The sequence below is a fragment of the Wyeomyia smithii genome, chromosome 2 (assembly GCF_029784165.1).
Source record: "Wyeomyia smithii strain HCP4-BCI-WySm-NY-G18 chromosome 2, ASM2978416v1, whole genome shotgun sequence".
Taxonomy (NCBI): domain Eukaryota; kingdom Metazoa; phylum Arthropoda; class Insecta; order Diptera; family Culicidae; genus Wyeomyia; species Wyeomyia smithii.
Window position 1 is genome coordinate 66,970,964 of NC_073695.1, and position 14,536 is coordinate 66,985,499.

The window sequence follows — 14,536 nt, forward strand, 5'->3', positions numbered from 1 at the left end:
ATTAGTAATCTACAACGATTTTTCAAAAGGAATATCACAGCGGTTACCAACCTCTTTGTTTATCGCAAAGGGTTGCTCTTTGTGCTTAGAAAAAAAACCGCGAAACAAAAAATGTCGGGAACAACTGAAATATTACTTTTCGACATACACAGGGTATTCAATAAGTTTGAATACAACTTTTCAGCTTTGTGAAAGTGCGCACCATTCACATACTGTGTATTGGCACTGGTGACAACTTTTGCCTCTTTTGCCTTTTGCCCTTGTGTCGACTTGCTGTCATTTGTTGTTTGTTTACCGCGCACGATGATTAGTACCGCGACGTCGTAGTAAAGTTGTTCGCGAGAGGTGAGCGACCAGGCGACATCTTTTGGGTGAAGCAGAATTTCATCTATACTACCATCCGTACCATCATGACGCAGGACCTGCGATGGTGATGGTTTGGGGTGCCGTATCCAGGCGCAGCAATCTTCCGCGTTTATCGAGAAAAATGGTAAATCAGCGCCGCGTACTATAAGGCCGACGTTCTGAAGAAGGTTGTAACCCCGGCACTTCAGGACCTCTACGGAAAGTTTACGTCTATCAACAGGACGGCACGCCGGTCCAAACGGTTAATATTGTCCAAGCTTGGTATCAGGAGAATTTGACTGATTTTCTAGATAAGACTTCATGGCTTCCCAGCTCCGCGGACCTAAATCCCGTGGACATTTATGTACTGTCGGATATGTTGGCCAAGCAGAGCGAGTATAAAGTGAGCACTATGGACCAATTTGAAATGCTCATTTCCATGATCTGGGACAAGATACTAAAAGACCAGGTGCGTGCCTTTTGAGAAATGTCTCAAGCTTTTCATTCAGCACAAAAAGAGGGAGAAGCAGTGCTCCCAGCAAATATGTCGTGAAGGTTCTCAATAAAAGTTGTCTTAATAAAAATTCTCTCAGAAAAATATATCTTTATTTTTTAACACATTTTCAAAGTGTACTCGAACTCATTGAGCACATTGTAGTTTTAATTAAAGACATGGTTGTCTTTTCCCCTCAGAAAACCTATAGATTGCAGGAGAATGTCTTGCACTGCGAAAACAACTGCTCTCACACTAAAGAGCAAATCAACGCACATACTAGAAGAGAACGACAGACGATTTTTATCTGGTGAGCTTCCTAAAGGAACGCGGTGAAATCTGAAATCTCTCTCTTGCGAGACAATGAACTATGGTGTACTTTCTCACACGTATGGACATCATGCACGATAACTACACAGCAGAGCTATCTGCGGTGCGTTTTACAGTTTGTTTCTTGCGCGTGGCAGAAAAGGAAAAGAGATTGGGAGAAAAAAATAGACTGCGTTGCTCGAGCCGGTCGAGTTTACTCTGGTCGATTTTGTTTTCGCGGTATAGCTACACTAGGACTACACTTTTGCCCGGTAGGTAATTTTTTCACTTTCCAGACTACTCGCCAGTGGACTCTGCGGTGTACTTCTGCGTTTTCTCTGTAGAATTTCTATCAGATGTGGGATGAGCTGGAATTGTGTTTGTCTCGCTGTAAATTGGTTAAGACACTTTGGAGTGGAGAGAGAAGCATTTGCAGGCACATACTGAAAGGGAAGTGCGCGGTGAATTTTTTCTCCGCTCTTTCCACATAATGAGGAGAATGACAAGCATGATTAAAGATATTAAACAGAAATTCATAAACTGTCTTGCGTTTCGGTAAAGTATATTTAACCTTCTTCCGGGGATAAATTCCAAATAAATCCTCAAATTCACTTTATTTGAACTTTATTCAACTGAATATATTTAGTCTATATGTCGAGAAGCAGTCAGATTATGAGTGCCATTTTTCATAAAATAACAAGTTTTTAGCATTAATCGATCAGAAACCGCTGCACCATTAGATTCTTGTGAGAAAAACAGCCTTTATTTTAAATTAAATCCAAAATCGATCACTTGGTTCAATAGTTATTAATTTTTGAAATTACAATATGTTGAATGGAACCGTTTTCAATGATCACCCTGTTTCGAAATCATATACGACACATAAGAAAAGACAGTCCCAAAATGAAAAAAAAAACTCACAGGCACACCACACACCCCAGTATGGTTCAACAGAAAAGTATGGTTCAACAAAAATAGGAAACGAAAGGCTCATGAAGTTTACAAAAAAAAAAAACAGAAGTGATATGAACCTTTCACTCTATCTCTCCGTATGTGACTAATTGAACATAGAAATCGAAAGTGCACTAAGCTAGAAGATCGAGCAACTTTCCTTCCAAAATGCATCTAGAAAACAAGACTGGTCAAACTAATAGTGGAATCAGTAATTTATTTGCTGAGTTTGATTATATGTATCAAGAGGTGCGGGACCAGATGATTAGGAAAAAGTCATGTTTATTTCTAATTCTCGGCAAGGTCTCTGATGTTAAAAACTATCGTGGAGTTTCTATAATATTGTGCATTCCTAAACTATTTGAATCTATCATCATTATATGCTGACTTCAGTAAGGCATTCGATAGAGTTATCATCCCACCCTTGCTTTTCAAATTATCTAGGAAAGGATTTAATCCGAAACTTTTCAAATAGATTCAGTCACACTTGACTGAAAGACCACAAAAGGAAGAGTTTTGCCTGAAGCACCTTATCATCAGTGGTGAATGTGACTTCCGGTGTGCCACAAGGTTCTCATCTAGGTTCGCTTCTATTTATCTTATTTGTAGAGGATGTAAAGCAATACCTGAGTAATTATTAAAGTTAAACCTTAGGGTGTCCGTCTTTACCTACTTTCCCCTACAAGTTGCAAAGTTTAGTTTCATTGCTCAAAGGTCGAAAATCGATCGTAGATACCATTTAGAAATACAAGTTGGCTAAATAAGCAGTGAAATATAATAAACGATATTTTAGATGTATTTTATGTACACACACGAAAACCAATCGTCCATAACAACTCTTCAATTCTATTGAAAACTATATTTTATTTCAGCTTTATTCGCACCCTGCTCCTGCTAAACTCTATTCAATTGCAATTCTACTTCTACAGAGCCAAATTGCTATAAAAAGATGAAGAGATTTTGGGCTTCGAAAATGCAACTGCATCTCTAGTCCCAATTTTCAGCCATAATGAATCCCTGCAGCAAACGATAATCCAATCCACCAACAATAATCAAGAATGATAATTAACTGTTCGTCTCATTATTACCGAATAAAAATCCCATTACTGAACTATAGGCTCATAGGGCATCGAAAAGCTTCTTCTTGCCAGATTTCACCGTAAACAGCAGAACCAAAATCGGCTGCTTGCTGTCAACGAAAATGAATCACAGCAAGCCATTGATTGCGAAGGAGTAGCGAATTTCTCCCTCAGCAGGGTTCGAACAGCAAAAAAATGATAGGAAAAGATTTCTTTATATCCTGCTCACAGAGAGCCAAAACAACCTAAACACGAGTAGTAACAGTATAGTAGGCGGTGATCGTTAAAGACAATTTGATTTACTACGATGATTTCTTGGGTGGGTGCGGTGCGATTTTTGCTTTCGTTGTGATATGCTGGGAGATGGTATAATGAACAGGGGTGAACCGAACCGAATCAAAGGACAAGGAGATCCGTTGCCCGCAACATGCTCTGATATTGGCTTCTGTGGGACGCTAACCTTACAACTTGATTTCCAATACTTACCAACCAGAAGGGGAATAGTTCTATAGTCCTGTCTTTTACGGCTAATTCATGGCGATTGGAGTAAATTGAGTGAAAATTGCAATAAAAATGACATCAAAGACGCATTGCTGCATGCTTCACTGTGTTGGCTGTAGGCATGTAGGTCATTTTTTTATTGGATGATAAACATTTTTTTTAGGAAATGTGTTGATACGTGCAACGTGTGAACCAGGGCAACTTCTGCCAATAATATTTTAAATTCTGCAAAACCCTTCATGAAAATGGATGCACATTCTTATATGCATGTGTTGGAATGTCCGGAAGTATCCAAATTTTGACATCCGCCATTGCATAATCGTGTATGAAAAAATGCTGCTCGCTTATACAGCGGATCAATACCACATGTCTAAATTTCATTTTTTTGGCACACATTACAGCTTATCACGCATAAATAATCTTCACACACCGTGACAGGTGCAACGAATGTCCGATAAGCCATCGAAAATTCCACCGATCAGTTTGCGTTTTTGCCTCGCTTCCATTTCAAAAAATTCAGTCAAAAGCTTCGAACCGGTACGCTATTGAAACACCACCAATTGACGTCTCAAGCCAGGAGGTAATTTCCCGCGGCGAAAGCGTTCTTTTTCCCCTCATACATAACTGCCCCAACCGAGGGACCAGCCAATGTGCAGAATGGCAAACGAACAAAAAAAAACGCGTCAAATTGCGCGAAAGACAGCACACGTGACGTGCATGCAAAGTAGCGCACCAGAGCAACAGAACAGAAAAAACTGACAGCGGGCGAAAAAATATCCCGATCGTCGTATCGCGCGATATTCATTTCATCGACACGGCCGTCGAATGTACATAGCCACTGGCATCAGCAGCGGGCGGACTGACAGCCCGTGTGTCAGTGAAAAGTCAGAGCGAACAAAAAACGGATTAAAGCTGAATCCACCCAGCAGAGACGTGTTGAACTATCAATAATTTTGTAAAATCTTATTCAAATATATCTATTTAATTCATTGTTCACATCAACGGAAACAGTATGTTATTATTCTAAAAGTTTTACGAATGATCTCTTTGACACAGTAAAAGATTTTTACCCGAAATTATCATAATATTTATGATATAATAATATACAATAATATAAATAATTTATAAAACTATGAATAACCCTGTAACAATCAGTACCAGTTTCGTTTTCATATTTATAAATGAAGTTTTTAATTGATTTTTTGCATTTCATCCTACGTCATCGCACTCTATCATAATTCATTATGCTCAATTATTCATCTGTCATCGTTATCCTATTTCATCGAACTTCGTTTCTGGTTTAACTATTAGCGATACAATACAAATATATCCAGAATACTTTTCAATAAGCTCTAAAGCAAACTATTGGTGTTAACCAGTGGTGGGCACCATTTCGCTACTTCGCTAATTAGCGACGCTGAAATTCAGTTAGCGATTTAGCGATTTCGCTAATTTTTGAGCTGGTTAGCGAAACTGTAAGCGTCGCTAAAATTTTGGCCATCGAAACGCTAATCGATAATTCGCTAAGTTTTGTGAAGAAGCGACAATAGAAATATTTAGAATAATTTTGAATTGCTGATGGCGTACGTAAATTGCTTCGAAAGATGAACATACTTTACTGCGAAAGTTACTTTTGTCAGTTTTTTTACCCTAGAATGGAGTTCCAGTTATCGTACAAGCCACAGGAGCATTTGGAAGAACAAGCACAAGGTCTAGATTGAATTTTTGGGGCACACCAAGAACTTTGGTAAATTGCAATGCGCTTGAAATTATGACAACTTTGGTTCTACTTTTTCGATTCAGATAATAATTGAATTTTCCCAAGAGTATCTATTTTCAATGCAAGCTAAATAACTTTTGTTGTTCTTGTTTTTACAAAATCAAATATTAATACCGTTTCGTGAACCTCTTACTGTGAATAGCTTTAAAAAGTAATTGTTTTTGTTTGTTTAACCAAAACAGATCAAAGTGGTCCAAACCTTACAAAACACCAGCAATAAATATAGCGATATGACTATTTACATAATTAAAAGTTAGCGATTAGCGAAAGTTTTGCTAATGTGGGTTTAGCGTTTAGCGTTTAGCGATTATCGAGCAAAATTTTCCGGTTAGCGACTTAGCGATTAGCGTCGCTAATTTTCGGTTAGCGGTGCCCACCACTGGTAATAACAGATATCGGTTTTATTTGTTTTTCGATTACAGTAATCGACATAAAAAACAGGAATTGTTTTATTCAAATTTCAGTGTGTAGACTAGGGGGAAAAATTTCGTCTTTGGATCAACTATGACCTATAATAAATTAGTGCATACCAATTACAAAGGAATAAGAAATACTTTACTCTGACAAAACTTTTAAGTACAAAATACTATCAAATTCTCACCAGGAAAGATAACGTTGGTTACAAACCCCAACTGGACAGAGCAGTCAGTTTTTCTCCAGACTATCGAACAGATGAAATCCTGTATTCTTCTCGTTGTCAATCGAGAATCAAAATTACATCTATTAAGGACATGGTGGCAGCTTCCATCTTTCTTGTTCCGTCATTTCATTCCACCCTGCAGCCATGATTCACAGTCAATCGATATTTCGGTCAACGCGAGACTAGAAACGAATTTTTCAGTCGCTTGGAGATTTTGATTTGAATGCTCATATATTTTTAACCCTGCTAATTCCAGCCCAATATTCTAGCACATACATTTACACTCTTTGCAACCGCTTCCCAAGTATTGTTAGCCAGTTTTCCATCCCTCACTACAGGTACCAACATTTTTGCCCCATTCTATTTATATGCCAGACGCAGCAGTCACTCTCCGTTGATGTCGAAATGCAAATGTGTATCCTTCATGTGGAGAAAATCGCAGCTTCTCCCGGCGTACGATAAAACGTTCGAATTGACAACGATTTTGCGATATTTACTCTTCTCAAGTGAGTGAAATTGGTAATGTGTTTACACATTATGTGTGTTACTGTACTGACTGTCACCGTATTGAGGACTAGTGCAGTCAGCAGGCCCGGATTTGAGGGGGTGCAAAGGGGGCAAATGCCCCGGGCCTCCCGATTCAAGGGCCCCCCCTAGTCCTTAGGCGACCTTTTTTTTTGCTCGTCACCTTTCAGAACGTTACCTCTAAATGTTTTTAGAAAAGAGGGCCTCACAAACAAATTTGCCCCGGGCCCCCCACCGTCTAAATCCGGCCCTGGCAGTCAGTGTAAGGCCGTCAATATTTACTGTAATACTGAATACATTTCTTTTCACGTGTTGATTTTTTTACTTTAAATGGTATTAATTCAGATTCCTTAACATTCAGTGGTAGACACTATCCAGGTAAAAACATTTAACGTGCTAATTTTGTTAGTTAGCTGGTTGTCGATTAGCAGAGCTATTTGGTGAACGATGCCTAAGATTGTTAAAATCTATTGGAGTTGTACTCTATTTCTGAAACGGCTTATCATCTGCCACAATCCAACCTTGTCGTATCACGCTTGATCGAGCACCCGTCCTTGCTTTCACAGAAACATGTAACTTCTATCAAAATGTCACGACTCGTCACGAGTGACAATGCAACCACGACAATAAAATACAATATAGGAAAAAGTTACTCGCTTCAAACGTCATCCAACAACGCTGCGACACGTCGTTCCCTATATGTGTGAAAAGAACCGTCGGCTTTTAGGTTTTTTTTTTTTTCATCCGAGCGCAGTAGCCACTGAACCGATTCAGTTTGCTTTTCTTCACTGTGGCGCTTTCATTTCGACTTCTATCAAGCACGTGGATCCAGTGACGATTGGTTGACAGGACCACAACAACCCGAATACTCACGTCAGCCAGTAGGGTGTGACCTTAATATCTACCCTTCAGCTTCAGATGCTGGTAGTCTAGAACCACCCCAGCAGCAGTCTGCGAGGGGGACCGTAGCAAAAGAGCGTGCTTGTGGTTCGTTACAATCGCCATTCAAAACGGAGAAAATTAGCTCGATGTCGTGTAGCTTATCACGGTCGGAAAATCAGGACAATCGTAGACAAGTTTCCTTCCCCTCCCTATACCGCGTGTACTTCAACCTTAGCTCACGGTTAACGGACCGCTCTGATTAAGACACTTTTCTCATACAGTTTCTGCTTTCGGATTTATTTCTTACAGATATTACTACGATAAGAACATCATGACCAAAGTGCACGGCAAGCGTTACGCATACAAATTTGACTTCCAAGGACTGGCCGCGGCGACGCAACCGCAGACGGATCCGACGTACAAGTATCAGAGCGATCTGTTCATGTCGCCGTATCACCACGGGGCCAAGCTGAGCTCGTTTATGAGCCCACACCACAGCATGACGTCATCTTCCGGTGAGTTGTCCTGCCTAAAATAAGACATTTTAATTTCTTTGCATTTGCCATGACTGGAAACTGTTACACACGGGGCAACTTTTTTAAAATTAATAGAATTTTTTTCATGTCCTAGATATTTTCAGTTTTGACTTTTCCTGTTAATTTATTGCAAAGCTTGATTGACAGGTAACTACTGAGAAAGAAAATCTACTTCACCAATATCTGTGCATAATATGACTGTACATTTACCATAAAAGATTAAAATAATGGTCGCAGTGGTCCAAATCTTACTAAAAAACTGTAAAATACTCACATATAAAGGAGAGGGTACTTGGGATCGTCACGTAACTAAATTATGAAATTAAAAAAGAACATTTTTAATTCAGTTTTGCCAGCAAATCTTAAAATTCTGCGCTCGAAAGTTTCAACAATGGTTTTCACTTGCTTTAGTTTCATATTACCTTATTTTTTTCCAGCATTATTTCACTTTTTCCTAATTTCTTATACCTTTGTTTCTTTTTTTTTTGCTTATTTCACCACTTGAAATTCCTCTATTTCGATATTTCCACCTCCTATATCACCAATTGCTAATTTTATTATTTACCTATTTCCTTCTTTCTGTATTTTCTTTCTACCAAATTTTCTTATTTCCTTATAACATTTTTTTTTTCATTCCCGCATTTCTTTACCTCCTTATTTCTCTGTTTCCTTATTTCAATATTTTCCCTATTTACTTATTTTCTTATTTCCTTTCTTCTTTACTTCCTGATTTCTTTACTACCTCATTTCCTTATTTTTTTGTTTCCTTATTTCCTTACTTCCTTTTTTTTATTTCCCTATTTTTTATTTCCTCATTTCCTTATGTCCTCATTTCCTAATTGCCTTAATTCCCAATTTCTTTGTATGCTTGTTTATTTATTTCTTTATTTCTTATTCCCTTATTTCCTCATAGACTTATTTCCTTATTTCTTTTTAACCTTATTTTCTTATTTCCTCATAGACTTATCACCTTTTTTCCTTATTTCCTTTTTTCTTTTTTTCCTTATTTCTTTATTTCCTAATTTCCTTATTTCCTTATTTCCTTATTTCCTGATTTCCTTATTTCCTTTTTCTTATTTCCTTATTTCCTTATTTCCTTATTTCCTTATTTCCTTATTCCTTATTTCCTTATTTCCTTATTTCCTTATTTCCTTATTTCCTTATTTCCTTATTTCTTTATTTCCTTATTTCCTTTTTTCTTTATTTCCTTATATCTTTATTTTCTTATTTCTTTATATCCTTATTTCCTAATTTTCTAAATTCCTTATTTTCTTATTTCCTTATTTCCTTATTTCCGAATTTCTTTATTTTATTATTTCTTCATTTAGATATTTCCTTATATCCTTATTTTCTATTTCCTTTCTTCCTATTTCCTTATTTCCTTATTTTTATATTTCTATATTTCCTTATTTCCTTATATCCTTATTTCCTTATTTCCTTATTTCCTTGTTTCCTTATTTCCTTATTTCCTTATTTCCCTATTTCCTTATTTCCTTATTTCTTTATTTCCCTATTTCCTTATTTCCTTATTTCCTTATTTCCTTATTTCCTTATATCCTTATTTCCTTATTTCCTTGTTTCCTTATTTCCTTATTTCCTTATTTCCTTATTTCCTTATTTCCCTATTTCCTTATTTCCTTATTTCTTTATTTCCCTATTTCCTTATTTCCTTATTTCCTTATTTCCTTATTTCCTTATTTCCTTATTTCCTTATTTCCTTATTTCCTTATTTCCTTATTTCCTTATTTCCTTATTTCCTTATTTCCTTATTTCCTTATTTCCTTATTTCCTTATTTCCTTATTTCCTTTTTTCCTTATTTCCTTATTTCCTTATTTCCTCATTTCCTCATTTCCTTATTTCCTTATTTCCTTATTTCCTTATTTCCTTATTTCCTTATTTTCTTATTTCCTTATTTCCTTATTTCCTTATTTCCTTATTTCCTTATTTCCTTATTTCCTTATTTCCTTATTTCCTTATTTCCTTATTTCCTTGTTTCCTTATTTCCTTATATCCTTATTTCCTTATTTCCTTATTTCCTTATTTCCTTATTTCCTTATTTCCTTATTTCCTTATTTCCTTATTTCCTTATTTCCTTATATCCTTATTTCCTTATTTCCTTATTTCCTTATTTCCTTATTTTTCTATTTCCTTATTTCCTTATTTCCTTATTTCCTTATTTCCTTATTTTCTTATTTCCTTATTTCCTTATTTCCTTATTTCCTTATTTCCTTATTTCCATATTTCCTTATATCCTTATTTTCTTATTTCCTTATTTCGTTTTTATCCTTATCTCCTTATTTTCATATTTCTCCATTTGCTAGTATCTCCTTGTCCTTATTACCTTTTTTACTGTTTTACCTTACTTATCCAGTTCCTAATTTTCTCCCTTACTTACTCATTTCCTTATTTTTTATTTCCGTGTTTTCTTTTCACGTTTTCTTATTTTCATATTTTCTTATACCCTAATTTACTTATTTCCTTTTTCCCTTTCTTCCTCATTTCCCTTCTTCCTCATTTTCTTGTCTCCCTCCTTTCTTATTTCTGTATTCACTTTTCATCTTACTTAACCAGTTTCTTATCCATATATAACATTGTTCTCTTGTATATGCTTATATCCTTGCTTCCTCACTTACTTGTTTTCTTATTTTCTTATTTCCTTACTTTCTTATTTTTCTACTTCTTTCTTTCCGTATTTCGCTCTTTCCTTGTCTTTTTGTTTATTTCTTATCTTACTGAACCAGTTCCAAATTTCTGTTTTTCCTTGTTTTGTTGCTCCCTTACTTACTTTATCGCTTATTTACCTTCTTCCTTATTTCATTTTCTTCCTTTTTTCATTCTTTCTTATTCTCTTGTTCTCTTATTCCCTTGTTTTTTACTTACTCATTTCTTTATATCCTCAATTCCTCTGTTCCTTCTTTCCCTTCTTCCTTCTTTCCTCATTCCCCTATTTCCCTTCATTCTTATTTCCTTTTTTACGGTTCATCTTACTTAACCAATTTCTAACTTCTGTACTGTTTTTGCTCCCTTACTTTCTTATTTCATTCGTTTTCTCTCTCCTCATTTACTTATTTGTTTATTTCTCTCCTCCTTTATTTCTTGTTTTTACCTTGCATTACCAGTTCTTAACCCTTATTCCTTCACTTACTTATTTTCTAATTTTTATATTTTCTTATTTCCTGCTTTCCTTATTTTCTTGTTTTCTTATTTCCTTATTTCATTATGTTGTTATTTTCTTACTTTCTTATTTTCTTATTTATACCTTACTTTACCTGTTAATAATTTCTTTTTTCTTGTTTTCTTGCTTCCTTACATACTTATTTTTTATTTGCTTATATCCTTCTATTTTTATTAATTATTTCACTATGTCCCTATATCCTTATGTCTTTATTTCCTCATTTCCTTATTTACTTATTTATTTTTAACCTCATCTTACCTTTATTTTTATAACCGCTTATTTTCTTGCTCCCTGTTTCGATATTTCTCTTTTTTTCGTATTGCCGTATTTTTTTCCTTATCTAATTTTTTCTTCTAATTGGCTTCTTCTCTGCTTTTTATTATTCTGGTATTTCCATATTTTCTCACCCGATTTCGAAATTATTTACAAACAATTTGTTTGCATTCTCGAACCTGAAGAAACGAAAAGTCTAATCTTTTTCTTTTTCTTGCTTGTTATTATTATTCTTATTCCTAATGCTTTGGCCTCGTTCGTTCTCTTTTAATTTTTTTTGGCCTTCTCTGATCGTTAAATACCGTGGAATGGGGTGAAATTGATCAGTGGGTCGAAGTTGATCACCTGAAAATTCGTGATAAAAAATACCAATCAAAAGATGCATTTTTTCATATTTTCGAAAATTTGCTCTAACTCAGTCAAAACTCAATCAAATTTGATCAAATTTACTTAAAGTAATCTTAATTAGGGGTTAATTAAGTTAAACTTGGAGAAGAAAGTAAAGTTAATGAATAAATAAATAAATAAAGTTTGATAGCAGCTCGAAAAAAGTTATTTTCAAAAATGATCATTCTATACCATTTAAGTAATTTAAGTCATTCCTCGATATAAGGCAACTTTATTCTTATTTTCGTTACGTTATATCGAAGCACGTTACGTTACGTTACGAAGCGCTAAAATCTACTTCCCATATATGCCCATTTAGAAACATTTTCAGAAGCAAAAAATATTTTTGATGCGAAAAACCAAAGATGCGTGAAAACCCAGTTCCCATCACCTATCATGCCCAGTTAGAGAAAATTTCAACAAACAAACAATTTTTTTCTAATTGATGCAAGACTGTGAGTTGTTACTGAGGGATGCGTGAAAACCTTGTTTCCCATCACCTTTTAGTATTTTCAAACCTTTTTTATGCCCATTTAGGGAAATTTTCGGTTTCCAAACTTACTACAAACATTTTATTGAAGCAATTTATACCCCAAAAACAATTACTATATTATTTAATTTCAATTTCAATACATCGTAATAAGTTCGTATAATAATCGTATATCGAGGTTGCCTTATATCGAGGTATGACTGTACTAATAAATTTGCAGGAAACCATTTTAGTTTCAGAGCTGAGCAGAATCATTTCAAATCGCCTGGAAATACGGGAAAATTTAATCGACCATTTTTTATTTGAATGAAACTTTGCACACGTATTTGGCTTAGCAAACTGAGCATTTTTCACAGGTGGAGAGATTTTTTACACCCATGAGCAAGGATGGAAAAACTCGTATCACATAATAATCATTCGGGTATCATTTCTGAACGTGCTATTTATAAGCTTTCAATCCTAGCAAACCATCGCTATTAAAAGTTACACATTCTCAAGCTTGCAAGAGACAACTTAGAGCAAAGAAATATATGGTAGCTTTCTTTGATGATTTTGTTTCAGTATTGCCTGCTTTAGGCGGAGCGAGCAACATATAGCGAGTGTTTCACGAAAGAATCGTAAACGATTGCACTCAAGCGATCGCAATGATTCTTTCAAATGTTGGTTGCTTGTAGGCGTAATTCGGCTACTCCACGTCGTGCTTTCACCGTGATATACCACGATGATTCTTGGTGATTTCAAGTATCAGATGCTAATGCACCATGCTACAATTTCCGTAAGCATTGATGATACCTATTTGCTCCGGCAAGCAAACAATTGAACGCAATCTAACGTTCATTTGGATTCATAATTTTGTATCACTGGCGATAATATCTCAAAGCTTCTCGCGATAACGTTGAATGCAAGTGAACTTGGATACAATAAATACTATCGTGTTTGAATCATTCAGTCTCCTTCTATGGTATTCGGAACTCTTAGAAGCGAAAAACAATCAGCAGCGTTTCTATGGAAAACTTGTACGCGAGTGGAAATAGTTGAACGATAACTGATAAATCAAAGAACACATTTGCATGAAATATTGCTAGTGAGTGAACTTTTCCATGCTTGCCCATGAGTTACATTCTAAAAGGGCGTATGCCTTTTGGCATAGGTTTTATTCGAAGCATTGTAGCCCAGAAACCGTTGGTTGTATAGAAAAACTGTCTGAGAAAGAGTTGTAGGGAATTAAAAATGCACCATAAAAAAAATATACACTGCACAAAAAAAATATTTTTTGACCAAAAAAATTAAAAATAAACATTGAATTTCAATTTAAAAAAAAAAGAGTTGAATTTTTTATTATTTTTTTTAAAGAAGCTTGACGTTAATACGCAACTTTTGAAAAAAAGTCCAGGATGGAGAAATGAAAAATATTTTTTTACGGTAGATTAATTTTTTTATAAAAAATTCTAATTCAAACATTTTTCAAAATATTTGTATTCTGATGATTTTAAAAGATGCAGAGAGTCATTTTAATTCAAAAAGCTCTTGGTAGTGAACATTCTAAAGGCATCGGTTTTCGAGTTATTTTCAATTTAAGCTCGAAAAATTATAATTATTTAGGAAAATACACGTTTTTCTTAATTTGTCCATGGTTCTCCAGCAAAAACCATACGTTCATTGGAATGCTTGATCAAAAATATACAGTTCATTCTTTGACAACAAAACTTTTGGACGAACGGTTCTCAAGAAAAGAGTTAAATGTTCTAAGTGATATAAATATATATATATATATATATATATATATATATATATATATATATATATATATATATATATATATATAAATATATATATATATATATATATATATATATATATATATATATATATATATATATATAAATATATATATATATATATATATATATATATATATATATATATATATATATATATATATATATATATATATATATATATTTATATATATATATATATATATATATATATATATATATATATATATATATATATATATATATATATATATACAGTGGTGGACACCATTCCGCTAATTAGCGACGCTAAAATTCAGTTAGCGATTTAGCGATTTCGCTAATTTTTGAGCTGGTTAGCGAAGCTGTTAGCGTCGCTAAAATTTTGGCCTTCGAAACGCTAATCGCTAAT

General features: G+C 34.6%; 1 protein-coding gene across 1 annotated transcript in view; it reads left to right on the forward strand.

Moving 5' to 3' along the window:
• LOC129722287 (DNA-binding protein D-ETS-3) overlaps positions 1 to 14,536 on the forward strand; it is a 198,722-nt gene that overhangs the window by 172,185 nt on the left and 12,001 nt on the right. Inside the window, exon 8 of the mRNA XM_055675614.1 lies at positions 7,815 to 8,020. Within this exon, the coding sequence (XP_055531589.1) occupies positions 7,815 to 8,020 (206 nt within the window). The remainder of the gene's footprint in view (positions 1 to 7,814; positions 8,021 to 14,536) is intronic.